At 39.8% G+C, this 16469-nt stretch overlaps 1 protein-coding gene and 1 pseudogene across 6 annotated transcripts in view; one reads left to right on the top strand and one right to left on the bottom strand.

Moving 5' to 3' along the window:
• Window positions 1-16469, top strand: part of Mug6 (murinoglobulin 6) — an 86838-nt gene that overhangs the window by 5446 nt on the left and 64923 nt on the right. For 4 of the 6 annotated variants that reach the window (XM_087656979.1, NM_001271376.1, XM_087656978.1 and 1 more), the window contains 7 exon segments: window positions 3596-3616; window positions 3883-4051; window positions 4436-4520; window positions 5491-5599; window positions 15207-15327; window positions 15468-15577; window positions 16272-16433. In XM_087656979.1, coding sequence (XP_087513105.1) covers window positions 3596-3616; window positions 3883-4051; window positions 4436-4520; window positions 5491-5599; window positions 15207-15327; window positions 15468-15577; window positions 16272-16433 — 777 coding nt within the window. 6 annotated transcript variants of the gene reach the window in all.
• On the bottom strand, window positions 13717-13850 carry LOC134486840 (thymosin beta-10-like; annotated as a pseudogene).

Genomic DNA, 16469 nt, shown 5'->3' with positions numbered 1-16469 from the left:
TCTTTAGGTGTTTCTCAGCCATTCGTCATTCCTTAACTGTGATTTCTTTGCTTAGCTCTGAACCCCATTTTTTAATAGGGTTATTTGTCTCCCTGCGGTCTAACTTCTTGAGTTCTTTGTATATTTTGGATATAAGGTCTCTATATGTTGTAGGATTGGTAAAGATCTTTTCCCAATCTGTTGGTTGCCGTTTTGTCCTAACCACAGTGTCCTTTGCCTAACAGAATCTTTGCAGTTTTATGAGATCTCATTTGTCGATTCTTGATCTTAGAGCATAAGCCATTGGTGTTTTGTTCAGGAAATTTTTTCCAGTGCCCATGTGTTCGAGATGCTTCCCTAGTTTTTCTTCTATTAGTTTGAATGTATCTACTTTGATGTGGAGGTCCTTGATCCACTTGGACTTAAGCTTTGTACAGGGTGATAAGCATGGATCGATCTGCATTCTTCTACATGTTGCCCTCCAGTTGAACCAGCACCATTTGCTGAAAATGCTATCTTTTTTCCATTAGATGGTTTTGGCTCCTTTGTCAAAAATCAAGTGCCCATAGGTGTGTGGGTTCATTTCTGGGTCTTCAATTCTGTTCCACTGGTCTGTCTGTCTGTCTCTGTACCAATACCATGCACTTTTTATCACTATTGCTCTGTAATACTGCTTGAGTTCAGGGATAGTGATTCCCCCTGAAGTCCTTTTATTGTTGAGGATAGTTTTAGCTATCCTGGGCTTTTTGTTATTCCAGATGAATTTGCAAATTGTTCTGTCTAACTCTTTGAAGAATTGAATTGGTATTTTGATGGGGATTGCATTGAATCTGTAGATCACTTTTGGTAGAATGGCCATTTTTACTGTATTAATCCTGCCAATCCATGAGCATAGGAGATCTTTCCATCTTCTGAGGTCTTCTTCAATTTCTTTCTTCAGAGGCTTGAAGTTCTTATCATACAGATCTTTCACTTGCTTGGTTAAAGTAACACCGACATATTTTATATTATTTGGGATTATTATGAAAGGTATCGTATCCTAATTTCTTTCTCAGCTTGTTTCTCTTTTGTGTAGAGGAAGGCTACTGATTTATTTGAGTTAATTTTATACCCAGACACTTTGCTGAAGTTGTTTATCAGCTTTAGTAGTTCTCTGGTGGAACTTTTGGGATCACTTAAATATACTATCATATCATCTGCAAATAGTGATATTTTGACTTCTTCTTTTCCGATCGGTATCCCCTTGACCTCCTTTTGTTGTCTGATTGCTCTGGCTAGAACTTCAAGAACTATATTGAATAAGTAGGGAGAGAGTGGGCAGCCTTGTCTAGTCCCTGATTTTAGTGGGATTGCTTCAAGTTTCTCTCCATTTAGTTTAATGTTAGCAACTGGTTTGCTGTATATGGCGTTTACTATGTTTAGGTATGGGCCTTAAATTCATATTCTTTCGAGGACTTTTATCATGAAGCGGTGTTGAATTTTGTCAAATGCTTCCTCAGCATCTAATGAAATGATCATGTGGTTTTGTTCTTTCAGTTTGTTTCTAGAATGGATCACGTTGATGGTTTTCCATATATTAAACCATCCCTGCATGCCTGGGATGAAGCCTACTTGATCATGGTGGATGATTGTTTTGATGTGCTCTTGGATTCGGTTTGCCAGAATTTTATTGAGTATTTTTGCGTCGATATTCATAAGGGAAATTGGTCTGAAGTTCTCTTTCTTTGTTGGGTCTTTGTGTGGTTTAGGCATAAGAGTAATTGTGGCTTCATAGAAGGAATTCGGTAGTGCTCCATCTGTTTCAATTTTGTGGAATAGTTTGGATAATATTGGTATGAAGTCTTCTATGAAGGTCTGATAGAATTCTGCACTAAACCCATCTGGACCTGGGCTCTTTTTGGTTGGGAGACCTTTAATGACTGCTTCTATTTCCTTATGAGTTATGGGGTTGTTTAACTGGTTTATCTGTTCCTGATTTAACTTTGGTATCTGGTATCTGTCTAGGAAATTGTCCATTTCCTGCAGATTTTCAAGTTTTGTTGAATATAGGTTTTTATAGTAAGATCTGATCATTTTTTGAATTTCCTCTGAATCTGTAGTTATGTCTCCCTTTTCCTTTCTGATTTTGTTAATTTGGATACACTCTCTTTGTCCTCTCGTTAGTCTGGCTAAGGATTTATCTATCTTGTTGATTTTCTCAAAGAACCAACTTTTGGTTCTGTTGATTCTTTCTATGGTCCTTTTTGTTTCTACTTGGTTGATTTCAGATCTGAGTTTGATTATTTCCTGCCTTCTACTCCTCCTGGGTGTATTTGCTTCTTTTTGTTCTAGAGCTTTTAGGTGTGCTGTCAAGCTGCTGACATATGCTCTTTCCTGTTTCTTTCTGCAGGCACTCAGCGCTATGAGTTTTCCTCTTAGCACAGCTTTCATTGTGTCCCATAAGTTTGGGTATGTTGTACCTTCATTTTCATTAAATTCTAAAAAGTCTTTATTTCTTTCTTTATTTCTTCCTTGACGAGGTTATCATTGAGTAGAGCATTGTTCAATTCCATGTATATGTTGGCATTCTTCCCTCATTGTTTTTGAAGACCAGTTTTAGGCCGTGGTGGTCCGATAGCACGCATGGGATTATTTCTATCTTTGTGTACCTGTTGAGGCCCGTTTTTTGACCAAGTATATGGTCAATTTTGGAGAAAGTACCATGAGGAGCTGAGAAGAAGGTATATCCTTTTGCTTTAGGATAGAATGTTCTATAAATATCTGTTAAGTCCATTTGGCTCATGACTTCTCTTAGTCTGTCTACGTCTCTGTTTAATTTCTGTTTCCATGATCTGTCCATTGATGAGAGTGGGGTGTTGAAATCTCCTACTATTATTGTGTGAGGTGCAATGTGTGTTTTGAGCTTCAGTAAGGTTTCTTTTACATATGTAGGTACCCTTGTATTTGGGGCATACTAACTTATGTTTCTTAATTCCTGTATACAGCAGTGAATTTCCACATGGCTTTTTCACAGATCCTTAGTATTGGTTAACTCTCCTCTCTCCCTTCTCACACCCTCCCTTCTCCCGTCTCAAGCCCTCCCCTCTCCCCTCAAAATATTCCTCCTTTGGACATACATTTTGTAATCTCCATACCATAAATGCTCAGGGTGGGTCTCCCAGAACATCAGAGAAATCTAACGGATGATGTCCCTCAAATTTCTGATTGTGAGTTCCTATTTACTGAGTGATTCATATGACTCAGAGAGTTCTAGAAAATATACTGAAAAGTTCTCTATGGTGGTGAATAGGCTTACAATTGACTTTCTAACTGGATATTATGTTCATCAAATTTTGGCTGAAAACCCCATCCTAGGGCCTATTCTATAAATCTATTAGATTTGCTGTGTGTGACATTTTTAAATCAGTGATTCTTATCCATCCTAATACTGCCAACTTTTATGCAGTTCCTCATGTTGTGGGAACCCAAAACCCATTTTTTTGTTATTTTTATTGCTACTTTGTAAACACAATTTTGATCCATTTATGGATAGTAATGTAAATATGTTTGAAAACAGTTTTGCCAAAGGGGTTGTGACCTGCTGTTCTAAACTAACGTTGTTTTCCTTGTGTTTCAGTTTCCTCTGGCTTACATTGAGGTAAGAAATTTAAATGTTTCATAATCAGAGAGAAATCAATCTGATGAAAGTAACCTGATGTTGTAATGTTGTTGAACTTCTATGGGTCAGCAGCCCTCTGCCATTCGATATAATGAGTTTGCTATTTCCACTTCACCTTTATTTCTTCTTTCCCCAAAGGAATATAACTGAGTCCCCAAGTGCTTCCATCACCAGCACAGTGATCCTAGAAGCGCTGTTATACTTAACACTATACTGACTTGGAAAATTTCCACCCTCTTTCACAGGATCCCAAAATCAACCGAATTATGCAGTGGCAGGACATTAAGACAGAGAATGGGCTTAAGCAATTGTCCTTCAGCCTGTCAGCAGAGCCCATTCAGGGCCCCTACAAGATAGTCATTCTCAAACAGTCAGGAGTGAAGGAAGAGCATTCCTTCACCGTCATGGAATTCGGTATGGATTGGGAAAACCAAAAGGAGAAAGTGGGTGTCATAGGTTTCTGGTTATCATAGAATGAACTATTTTGGGTTTTATGCTGTGTTTCTTCTGACTCTAGCTAAGGCTGTCCATCTCCAACTTCCAGAAATTTCTGGGATTTTTCAGAAGCAAATTAGTTGTGTTCTTCTTTGTTTGTTTGTTTAATCAAGTAGATACCCCTGTGGTTTGCAAGAAGTGATATAGCACATAACCACTCAACATTCTAACTTTATTGAGGGTGAGGACATTGCCTTAATAATGTGAAATCTCCATTTCTGGACAGAGAATGATCGTTTAGGCAACGAGACAACACATTTCACATCTCCTCTCTGAGCATCTCCTCTCTCTCTCCCACATTAGTGCTTCCCAGATTTGGTGTCGATGTGAAGGTCCCAAACGCCATCTCTGTGTATGATGAGATAATCAGTGTGACTGCCTGTGCGACGTGAGTTACCTGCTTCTGTCCTTCTTTCCTTAAGAATGAACTCAGACACAGAAGATCCCTGGAATAATGCCTCATTTTAGAATATGTAGAAATGCTACAGTTGTGTCCTTCCCCCACTAGAACATTTCCCCTGTGGTGTTCATGTGTCCTTTACTGCTCTGCATCAATCGCTGTGCAATCATTGGCTGCATGCATTGCTGATATCAATGGATAAAATCAATTGTTTGAGGCAGTAAAGAGCTCCTGCCTTTGGAGACAGGAAGGGACCTAATAAGATCCACCCACCCATGTGAAGAGAACATAAGCACCAAGTCAAGGCATCTCCCTACCCTCTTATGGTCTGACAGAAAGAGGAGAGAGACAAGACCTTCCTGTCTGCCTCCAGCTCAAACCATTGCCACCCAAGTTTAACCTTGGACATCTCAGCCTTCTGCTTGCATTTCTGGACCTGATAAATGAGGGCCTTGCACTACAACCAATAAAAGTTCTATTTAAGTCTAGAACCATAAAGAAGGAACTTGCAGTATGTACCTGAATCAAACAGAAGACACACACCCCAGCCTACATTGTCTTGTCATTCCAGTGAACCAGCTCAAAAACTAAACCATAGGACAAAGGCCAAGGACTGAGGAGGTGCATTAGGTTTTGAGTCATTTCCCATCCTCCCCACTCATTTCAGCCCCATCATCTAGTAGCTGAGGATCCTGGTTTGGTGACTTAATCTTTTCAAACCACAAAAAGTAGAAAACCAGGTCTTCCTAGGTTCTTAATAGAGCCAAGAACCTATGTTTTATTGTTTATTAATACATTTATTTACACTGCTAATTCTTAGCATATACACTTAGAATGTGTCAGGAGGCAATGGTGGTCCGTTTTTGTGCCCATTATGAAACTATACAGTCTCAGTGAGAAGACAGTGGGTCTCTGCTTTAGAAAGACCCTTGGTCTCTGTGACTTTATCTTGAGACAGATATACCTATGGGAAACCTGTCCCGGGACGTGTAAAGATAAGTCTTTGCCATGGAAATCCTTCCTTTAGATCTCAGACAAAGTCTGCATGCAAAGAAGAGGACTCGGAGGTAAGTGCATCAGTTCAAAGGCCTTTTAAAAAATATCTAAGGTTAACCATCAGAAAAGCAGACAGCAAAGATGAGAGATAACACTTACCCAGATATTGACAGAGGATGTTCTGGGACCTTGAGCTGTAGCGCAGGGATGGAGCAGTAGCCCAGGCATGTGTGCAATGCCCAGAAGACCACACTGACAGAAGTGACAATCCTCAGACCCACTACTTTTAAAGACACATTTCAACAACTTTACTTGGCCACCAAATGTATTTTGAGCGTATATTCATTGTATGAAATAGTAGGTTTACAACATTTCCATACATGAGTGTCATGTATTTCAACTATATTCCTCTGTCCTATTGCCACCTCTGTTTTCTTGGGATCTCATTCTTATGTGGCCTCTTCTCTTCCTAGGTAACCTCCAGTACTTTTGTGCCTTGTAGACTATTCTTAGAAGGTGCACTTTAATTAGCACACATAAATTATAAATAGTTGATCAGAATATATTCATTTACACACATCATGTATTTGATTACCTCCCTCAATCCTGACCCCATTCTCTCAATCCTTTCTCCCGCCAGACCCTTGCTCCTCCCAAATGGAACAATTGTTTTGCTGTCTTTTGGTTCTGTTTTGTTTTACCTCCCATAGGACAGAAAACATGCACTGTTGTGTGTCAGAGTCTGGTATATTTTGTAAAATGTGGTCATCTCCATACCCCTAACATTCTTTTTTTAAATTTTTTTATTAACGTGAGTATTTCTTATTTACATTTCGAGTGTTATTCCCTTTTCCGGTTTCCGGGCAAACATCCCCCCTAACCCCTTCCCCTCCCCTTCTTTATGGGTGTTTGCCTCCCCATCCTCCCCCCATTGCTGCCTTCCCTCCAACAATCACGATCACTGGGGGTTCAGTCTTAGCAGGACCAAGGGCTTCCCCTGCCACTGGTGCTCTTACTAGGATATTCATTGCTACCCATGAGGTCAGAGTCCAGGGTCAGTCCATGTATAGTCTTTAGGTAGTGGCTTAGTCCCTGGAGCTCTGGTTGCTTGGCATTGTTGTTCATAAGGGGTCTCGAGCCCCTTCAAGCTCTTCCAGTTCTTTCTCTGATTCCTTCAACGGGGGTCCTATTCTCAGTTCAGTGATTTGCTGCTGGCATTCGCCTCTGTGTTTGCTGTATTCTGGCTGTGTCTCTCAGGAGCGATCTACATCCGGCTCCTGTCGGTCTGCACTACTTTGCTTCATCCATCTTGTCTAATTGGATGGCTGTATATGTATGGGTCACATGTGGGGCAGGCTCTGAATGGGTGTTCCTTCTGTGTCTGTTTTAATCTTTGCCTCTCTATTCCCTGCCAAGGGTATTCTTGTTCCCCTTTTAAAGAAGGAGTGAAGCATTCACATTTTGATCATCCGTCTTGAGTTTCATTTGTTCTAGGCATCTAGGGTAATTCAAGCATTTGGGCTAATAGCCACTTATCAATGAGTGCATACCATGTGTGTTTTTCTGTGATTGGGTTACCTCACTCAGGATGATATTTTCCAGTTCCAACCATTTGCCTATGAATTTCATAAAGTCATTGTTTTTGATAGCTGAGTAATATTCCATTGTGTAGATGTACCACATTTTCTGTATCCATTCCTCTGTTGAAGGGCATCTGGGTTCTTTCCAGCTTCTGTCTATTATAAATAAGGCTGCGATGAACATAGTGGAGCACGTGTCTTTTTTATATGTTGGGGCATCTTTTGGGTATATGCCCAAGAGAAGTATAGCTGGATCCTCAGGCAGTTCAATGTCCAATTTTCTGAGGAACCTCCAGACTGATTTTCAGAATGGTTGTACCAGTCTGCAATCCCACCAACAATGGAGGAGTGTTCCGCTTTCTCTGCATCCTCGCCAGCATCTACTGTCACCTGTGCTTTTGATCTTAGCCATTCTCAGTGGTGTGAGGTGAAATCTCAGGGTTGTTTTGATTTGCATTTCCCTTATGACTAAAGATGTTGAACATTTCTTTAGGTGTTTCTCAGCCATTCGTCATTCCTCAGCTGTGAATTCTTTGTTTAGCTCTGAACCCCATTTTTAATAGGGTTATTTGTTTCCCTGCAGTCTATCTTCTTCCTTGACCAGGTTATCATTGAGTAGAGCATTGTTCAATTTCTATGTATATGTGGGCATTCTTCCCTTATTGTTATTGAAGACCAGTTTTAGGCTGTGGTGGTCCGATAGCACGCATGGGATTATTTCTATCTTTCTGTACCTGTTGAGACCCGTTTTTTGACCAATTATATGGTCAATTTTGGAGAAAGTACTATGGGAGCTGAGAAGAATTTATACCCTTTTGTTTTAGGATAGAATGTTCTATCAATATTTGTTAAGTCTATTTGGTTCATGACTTCACTTAGTCTGTCTACGTCTCTGTTTAATTTCTGTTTCCATGATCTGTCCATTGATGAGAGTGTGGTGTTGAAGTCTCCTACTATTATTGTGTGAGGTTCAATGTGTGTTTTGAGCTTTAGTAAGGTTTTTTTTTAACATATGTAGGTGCCCTTGTAATTGGGGCATAGATATTTAGGATTGAGAGTTCATCTTGGTGGATTTTTCCTTTGATGAATATGAAGTGTCTTTCCTTGTCGTTTTTCATGACTTTTAGTTGAAAATTGAATGTATTTGATATTAGAATGGCTACTCCAGCTTGCTTCTTCAGACCATTTGCTTGGAAAGTTGTTTTCCAGCCTTTCACTCTGAGGTAGTGTCTGTCTTTGTCTCTGAGGTGTGTTTCCTGTCGGTAGCAGAATGCAGGGTCCTCATTGCGTATGCAGTTTTTTAATCTATGTCTTTTTATTGGGGAGTTGAGACCATTGATGTTGAGAGATATTAAGGAATAGTGATTATTGCTTCCTTTTATATTCATATTTGGATGTGAGGTTATGTTTGTGTGCTTTTCTTCTCTTTGTTTCGTTGCCAAGACGATTAGTTTCTTGCTTTTTCTAGGGTGTAGCTTGCCTCCTTATGTTGGGCTTTATCATTTATTATCCTTTGTAGTGCTGGATTTGTAGAAAGATAGTGTGTAAATTTGGTTTTGCCTTGGAATATCTTGGTTTCTCCATATATGTTAATTGAGAGTTTTGCAGAATACAGCAACCTGGGCTGGCCTTTGTGTTCTCTTAGGGTCTGTATGACATCTGTCCAGGATCTTCTGGCTTTCATAGTCTCTGGCGAAAAGTCTGGTATGATTCTGATAGGTCTGCCTTTATATGTTACTTGACCTTTTTCCCTTACTACTTTTAGTATTCTTTCTTTGTTTTGTGCATTTGGTGTTTTGACTATTATGTGTCGGGAGGCGTTTCTTTTCTGGTCTAATCTATTTGGAGTTCTGTAGGCTTCTTGTATGCCTATGGGTATCTCTTTTTTTAGGTTAGGGAAGTTCTTCTATGATTTTGTTGAAGATATTTACTGGTCCTTTGAGCTGGGAGTCTTCACTCTTCTATACCTATTATCCTTAGGTTTGGTCTTCTCATTGAGTCCTGGATTTCCAATATGTTTTGGATCAGTAGCCTTTTCCGCTTTACATTATCTTTGACAGTTGAGTCGATGATTATTATGGAATCTTCTGCTCCTGAGTTTCTCTCTTCTATCTCTTGTATTCTGTTGGTGATCCTTGTATCTATGGCTCCTTGTCTCTTCCTTTGGTTCTCTATATCCAGGGTTGTTTCCATGTGTTCTTTCTTGATTGCTTCTATTTCCATTTTTAATTCCTTCAATTGTTTGATTGTGTTTCCTGGAATTCTTTCAGGGATTTTTGTGATTCCTCTGTATAGGCTTCTACTTGTTTATTTATCTTTTCCTGGAATTCTTTCAGGGATTTTTGTGATACCTCTCTGTAGGCTTCTACTTGTTTATTTATGTTTTCCTGTGTTTCTCTAAGGGAGTTCTTCATGTCTTTCTTGAAGTCCTCCAGCATCATGATCAAAAATGATTTTGAAACTAGATCTTGCTTTTCTGGTGTGTTTGGATATTCCGTGTTTGCTTTGGTGTGAGAATTGGGCTCCGATGATGCCACGTAGTCTTGGTTTCTGTTGCTTGGGTTCCTGTGCTTGCCTCTCGCCATCAGATTATCTCTGGTGTTACTTTGTTCTGCTATTTCTGACAGTGGCTAGACTGTCCTATAAGCCTGTGTGTCAGGAGTGCTGTAGACCTCTTTTCCTGTTTTCTTTCAGCCAGTTATGTGAACAGAGTGTTCTGCTTTCGGGCGTGTAGTTTTTCCTATCTACAGTTCTTCAGCTGTTCCTGTGGGCCTGTGTCTTGAGTTCACCAGGCAGGTCGCTTGGAGCAGGAAGGTTTGTTTTACCTGTGGTCCCGAGGCTCAAGTTTGCTCGTGGGGTGTTGCTTATGAGCTGTCTGTGAGGGTGCCAACCACGAGGTCCTGACCCGCCCTTTCCGGGAGCTTCCGTGCACCAGGGTCCCAGATGGCGTTTGGTGTTTTTCTCTGGAGTCAGAGATGTGGGCAGAGTGTAGTCTCTTCTGGTTTCCCAGGCGTGTCTGCCTCTCTGAAGATTTAGCTCTCCCTCCCATGGGATTTGGTTGCAGAGAACTGTTTATTTGGTCTGTCCCTTCAGATTCTGGTGGTGTCTCAGATGCAGTGGACTTGCTGCTGCTGTGCCCTTATCCAAGGTAACCCAGAGGCCATATACAGTTTCCTCTTGAGCCAGGGATGTGGGCAGGGGTTGGCAGTGTTGGTGATCTCTTCCGCTCTGCAGTGTCAGGAGTGCCCACCTGTCCCGGCCGTGAGCTCTCTTTCCCACAGGGTTTGGGAGCAGTGAGCTGGAGGCAGGGAGCACGGGATTGGGGCTCCCGCTAAAAACCGCAAGTGTCTGGTCCTAGAGGAATTTTGCCTCTGTGTGTTCCGAGGCCACCAATCAGGTCACTTGCAGCAGAAAAGTTGGTCTTACCTGTAGTCTCGAGGCTCAAGTTTGCTCGTGGGGTGTTGCTTATCCCTAACATTCTATTTGGTTTTGATTATCAGTTTATCTGGTGGACTCTCTTGCCTATGATTCATGCAAATGGCACGTCATGCATGGGAACACATTTTAGTATGCTGACATAGACTCCTTTTGCAGATTCCTGACAGTGGATCATATGGTCCCTTGACCTCTCGTTTTCGGAGGATCTTCTAGATTGACTTGGGTAGTGGCTGTACTAGGTTGTAGCCTCACCCACAATGTACAAGATAGGTAGGGCATGAGACTCTTGTGCTCACCGATAACCATTAGAGAAAACAGGAATGTTAAACACATAAGTTTCTCTCCTCAACAGAGGACACAATGCCACACCTGAACTATTACAGATTCTTTCTTTCTAGACTTTTATCCTGAGCAGTTTCTTGGTCAGGTCAATAAAACCCATTGTTTTGGGAGATGCCATTTGTATTTTACCCAAATGTTGTCTGTAGAGCCAAGCGACTCCTGACTCCCACAGACTTTTACCTTTATCTTAGTCATTCTCAGCAGCTATTAGTTACCTGTAGCTCTCGATCTAGGAGTGGGGTTTGTGAAATTTCCCCTTTCCACCACATTGGCAGGTTAACTTGTTTTACCATTATTTATATCTTCTTTGGGCAACCACATTGTTGAGATTTTTATGGGTGTCTCTCCCTGTTGTATCTGAAAGACACTATTTTTGCAACAGGCATTCTGGTCTTTTACAATCTTCTGACTCTCGTTCCATGATTTTCCCTGATCCTTCAATGTAGGGTTATGTTGGAGATGCATTGTTGGGGATGGGTAATCCTAGGCAATTCTGCATTCTGATGGGTTGTGCATCTCTATAAAGGTCTCCATCTCTTGAAAAATAAGGTTCTTTGATGAGGTGAGACCCACATGCATCTGTAAGGACAAGATTTTAGATACAGTAAAGGACTACATTGGTTAAGGAAAATGGCAGTGGTAGGCTGCTCTCTACAGAGTCCATGTGACTGTTGAAGTTATCCATTTCTTCTTAGTTTAACATTTGTATTTTGGATGAATGTAGAAATCTGTCCACTTTTAAGTTTTCTAAATTAATTCAGTATAGGTTTTGAAGTATTCCCTTACAATAGTCCAAATCTTTATAATGTCTGTGTAATATTACCCTGCACATTTCTGATTCTATTGATTTGGGTAATTTTCTTTCTTTCGTTTGGTTAATTGTTCCCAAGATTAGTCTTGATCTTATCTTCTTAAATAACTGTCTCCTTCTTTGTATTCTTTCTTTCTGCTCCACTAGTTTCTGCTCTGGTTTTTATTATTTCTTACTATCTGCCAATACAGAATTTGATTGATCTTTCTTTTTTTTCTGAATCCTTGATGTATATCAAGCCATTTATTTGTGTTAAATCTTTTCCTTCTTTTAAGCAGCACTCAGAGCTAGTTATGTATCTCTTGCTTTGAATACATTCAATAGACTTTTGTGTCATGTTTTTATTTTCATTTAATTCCTGGATTTAAATTTTTTTCTTGAGTTCTTTGATTCACTCATTATTAGGTAGTGTGTTGTTTGATTTTCATGAATGCATGTGATTTTTTAACTCCTTGTGCTGTTGATTTTAAGCTCTGTTGCATTGTGGTCAAATAGGGTTCACAGGGATTTTTTAATTTTCCTGTATTTTTCAGATTTGGTTTCTTTCTCACTTCATCATCTATTGTAGAGAAAATTCCTTTCACTACTTCACAGAATAATTATACTTTAGTGTTTCAGTGAAATGTTCTATAAATATCTGTTAGAGCCAAATGATAAATTGATTCTATTTAATTCTGATGATTCTGCCTTTATTTTTTTGTCCAGATGCCCTATTGGAGAAATTAGGGTGCAGAAATCAACTATAACCACTGAATTGTGTTTCATCTGTGTCTTGAATTCACGTGGTTTGCTTTTTATGCAAGTGTGTGTGCTAGACCTTGGTTCATCTATGTTTAGAATTGTAGTGTCTTTCAGTTAATTTTTCACTTTATCAGAATAAAGTGTCCCTCTTTATCTCATCTAATTAATTTTTCCTTGAAATCAGTTTGTTCAGATATTGTAATAGCAATGCCTGCCTGCTTTCTAGTTATTTGCTTTGAATAATTTTCCAATCCCTTCACTCAAAGTGGTGTTTATCTTTGAAGATAAAGTGAGTTTCTTGAAACAACAAAAAGACTAATTTTGTTTCTTAAACCATTCAAGTATCCTATGCCTTTTGATTGGAGAATTGAGGCCATTAATATTTAAAGTTATCACCGAAAGGTGCGTGTTGATTGCTGTCATTTTACTTTTGGTGCTATTTGTGTTTAATCCTATTTTATGTTTCCGTAATTATAGTTTCATTTGTTTTCTTTCTGTAGTCTGTTAGCTTTGCTTCTTCCCCTCTTCTTTCAATGTTCCTGTCCTTTCAATATTCTCAGTAGAGCTGGTTTGGTGGAAGTGAATTTGGTTATCATGTTTATAGCTTTACAATTTTTTCAGTGTAGGAACTTCTTGAACCTTCTCAGTTGTCTATGTCCTGAGCTTTATAAGTCTTGTTTATGTCCTGAGTCTCAGTAGCCTCCTTCCAGACGGAAAGATTAAATTCAGATGAAATTTCTACACAACACCCTAACAATTATTATTATTTGGCAAGATGATCAGTTTAATGAGTGTGTAGTAGTAAGATCACCCATTATTATTGTACCAGGGCCCATCTATCTTTGCTTAGTAGTGTTTCTATTATGAAATGTGATGCACTGACATGTTTACTCAGTAATTGGGGGGAGGTATTCCTTTCACTGATAGGTAGTGACTATTTTATTTCTTGTAACTATTTGGACTAGTCAATTCTATCGGATATAAGTATTGATATTTCTGTTTCTTCTCAACTTGGATTTTCTTGATCCTTCCCTTCCTACCCTTTCATTTTTGATGTGTGTGTGTTCTTTGGAGTCTAATTAGCTAGCCTTTTATTTTTTTTGCCACAAGGTGTGTTTTATTTTCATCAATCATATAGATAATTTTTTACATCACAGGGCAAACTGAGTGCCTGGGTGGGTTCACAGTGCAGCTTGTGGCTTGTGTCTGTCCATCTTCCCCATCAGAAAGGGGTCTCAGAAATGATGAGGTGAGGTGGAGAAATCCTCCTAGGCTTCTAGGAAATTTTACTCCTCTTTTCCTGTTGAATGGTCTCTTTGGTTGGCTGGTGTTCTTCTCATGCTCTTCGGTTTTCTCCAGCTTGGCCTTATTGAAGCTGGCAATTTCCCCCATGGATGGCTTGCCTGCCATTTTTTATAACTCTTGGTATCTCGCTCTAAGCTCGTGCTCCAGTTGCTTCCACTCACATTTCTGCAGCAAAGGATCTAGCCTGTGTCTCTTAATTAAAGACTTAAAATCATTTATACTTAGAGTTACTGTTGATAATTAAGTGTTCATTCCAATGACTATTGGATGATATTTATATTTTATTAAACATCATGTCTGTTGCTGATTTTCTCAGTCTTGTTCTGAATTGATAGCACTCAGATCTTTCTCTGCATGCTTAAATCCTCTGTGAGATCATCAGTCATTTCCAAGACTACACTATTATTTATCCAGCATTAGGACAATTTGCATATCCTAGGATTCAGTTAGTGAAGAGCTGTGCCCCTTTGTACATGTCATGTTTCCCTGCTTGTTCGTGTTTACTGTATTTCATTTTTCTATTAAATTATTTATTTATTCTATATCCTGTTCACAGCTTCCCCTCCTTCCTCACCTTCCAGTCCCTCCTCCTCACCTCCTCTCACCCGTACTCCCTTTCTCCTCAGAAAAGGGATGGCTTCCCATGCATATCAACCAGCCTTGGCATACCAAGTTTCAGTAAGACTAGGCACATCTTCTATTGAGGCTGGACAGACAAGGCAGCCCAGAAAGGAGAAAGGGATCCAGACAAACTGCCACAACAGCAGAAAACCAAAGTTGTTAGAGCAATGCAATTTAAATGAAGTAAAGTATACTAGTATGTCAACAATAATTGTAACAATGAAAATGGTACAAAAAATAAGCTGCGAAACTAAACTTTAATTAAGAACAAAATAATGATCCTGGCGACTCTTATCTTTCACAGTTCAGAATGATGTCAATTCTTACTTATGATGGCTTTTCTCATTCACCGAACCACAGAACGGCAGCTTCTAAGCACCATTTCATTCTGGAAATGGATTTCCCTTTACTTGCTGCCACTAGGTATCAAGCCATCTGGTTCATGTCCGCTAGTAAAAAGTACCATTGAGCTACATCCGTGCCTGTGGTTGCTATTTTAATAATAGAAAGTAATTATTAAGTTCTAATGGCATGTAAGTTAAGTGTTCTGCATGTTATAATTGTGATATTGTATTATACTTAATATTCCTTAATAGATGTATTAAGTAGTAAGTGGATACTTAGAATACAATCACTGTGTTTATGGATGACCAAGCCAAGGCAGTATTGTGACTGGTCATGATCACACAGCACCACAGTGTTTAAGCTGAGTCCCAGGCTTAGAACCAGAAGACCATGCACTAGCACTCTCTTTCTGATAGCAGCCCTTGTGTGTGGGTTTCAGTAGACCATCAACATGACCAGTGTGCCATGTCACCTTGCTTTTATCTTAAATATCAGCTAGACAACAACGGCTGCAGCACACAAGAAGTGAACATCACTGAGTTCCGATTGAAGGAAAATTACCTCAAAGTGCGCCAGGCTTTCCATGTGAATGCAACTGTTACAGAAGAAGGGACAGGTATGTGAGTAAGAATATAGAAGACGGCGCTGTGAAAACTGATACCTTTTCACATCGAGATGGTAGTTCTGAGAATGCAGAAAGCAAGCAACTCTCTAGCCAGCTTGGGCCTTCAATGTCATCACTAATTTCTTCCTCAGGGTCAGAGTTCAGTGGATCTGGAAGAATTGAAGTCAAAAGAACCAGAAACAAATTCCTATTTCTGAAAGCAGATTCCCACTTCAGACATGGGATCCCATTCTTTGTGAAGGTAAGGTGCTTTGTGGTTCATAGGTGGCAGAGCTGTAAAAGGTGCTTCAAGGCTGTTCTGCCGATGTCCAGCGTTTCTGACATCATGGGTTGCAAGACTAGAAGCGCAGCTTAGTGGTGGAGTTTGTATTTCACATGGCCAAGCACACGAGTTCAATTCCCAGAACTAAAGTGAAGACTAGGAAAGTTTATCGAGAGGCTCCAAATTTAAAACCTATGCAGCAGAGTTTTCGTTTATAACTGCTGCGCCTGAAAACCTTAAACCCCAGAGTATCACCGTGTTTCAATGGTGAAGCAACATGAGCTACATATTCATAACACACCCATGCTCACTGGTAGCCTCTGCTCCCTCACGCGTTGTTCTTTTCATCCTGTAAAACACTGCAAGTACTTGTTGTGTCAGAGCATATACTTGCAGTGTTTTACAGGATGGGCTCATTGATGGTCCCTTGTGAATAATAGGAAAATAGGAAGCATCTAAAAGCATCTGTTATGAAATTAAGAGTATGATACCTTCATTCTCTGTACTTTCACAGCATAGCTACTTCTGCAGGTATAGATTTTCAGAAACTAATTTTTGCAGACTGAATTAGTGGCTGCATCTTTGGAGTCTTTGTATAATACTGAAACAGGGGTTTCTCTACCGTGTCATATACCCATGCCTAGACTATACTTTTCTTCCTTGTTCAATTTAGGTCCGCCTAGTGAATATCAAGGGAGATCCTATCCCAAATCAGCAGGTCTTCATCAAAGCACAAGGAGCTGGCTTCACCAATGCTACTACCACTGATCAGCATGGCTTGGCCAAGTTCTCCATAGATACCAGCGGCATCTCACGATATATCCTGAATATCAAAGTAAGTCAGAAATGAGGAGGACATAAGATACAAGGT

Source organism: Rattus norvegicus, chromosome 4 (assembly GCF_021556685.1).
Source record: "Rattus norvegicus strain SHRSP/BbbUtx chromosome 4, alternate assembly SHRSP_T2T, whole genome shotgun sequence".
Taxonomy (NCBI): domain Eukaryota; kingdom Metazoa; phylum Chordata; class Mammalia; order Rodentia; family Muridae; genus Rattus; species Rattus norvegicus.
This window is presented reverse-complemented; position numbering and strand designations above follow the sequence as displayed.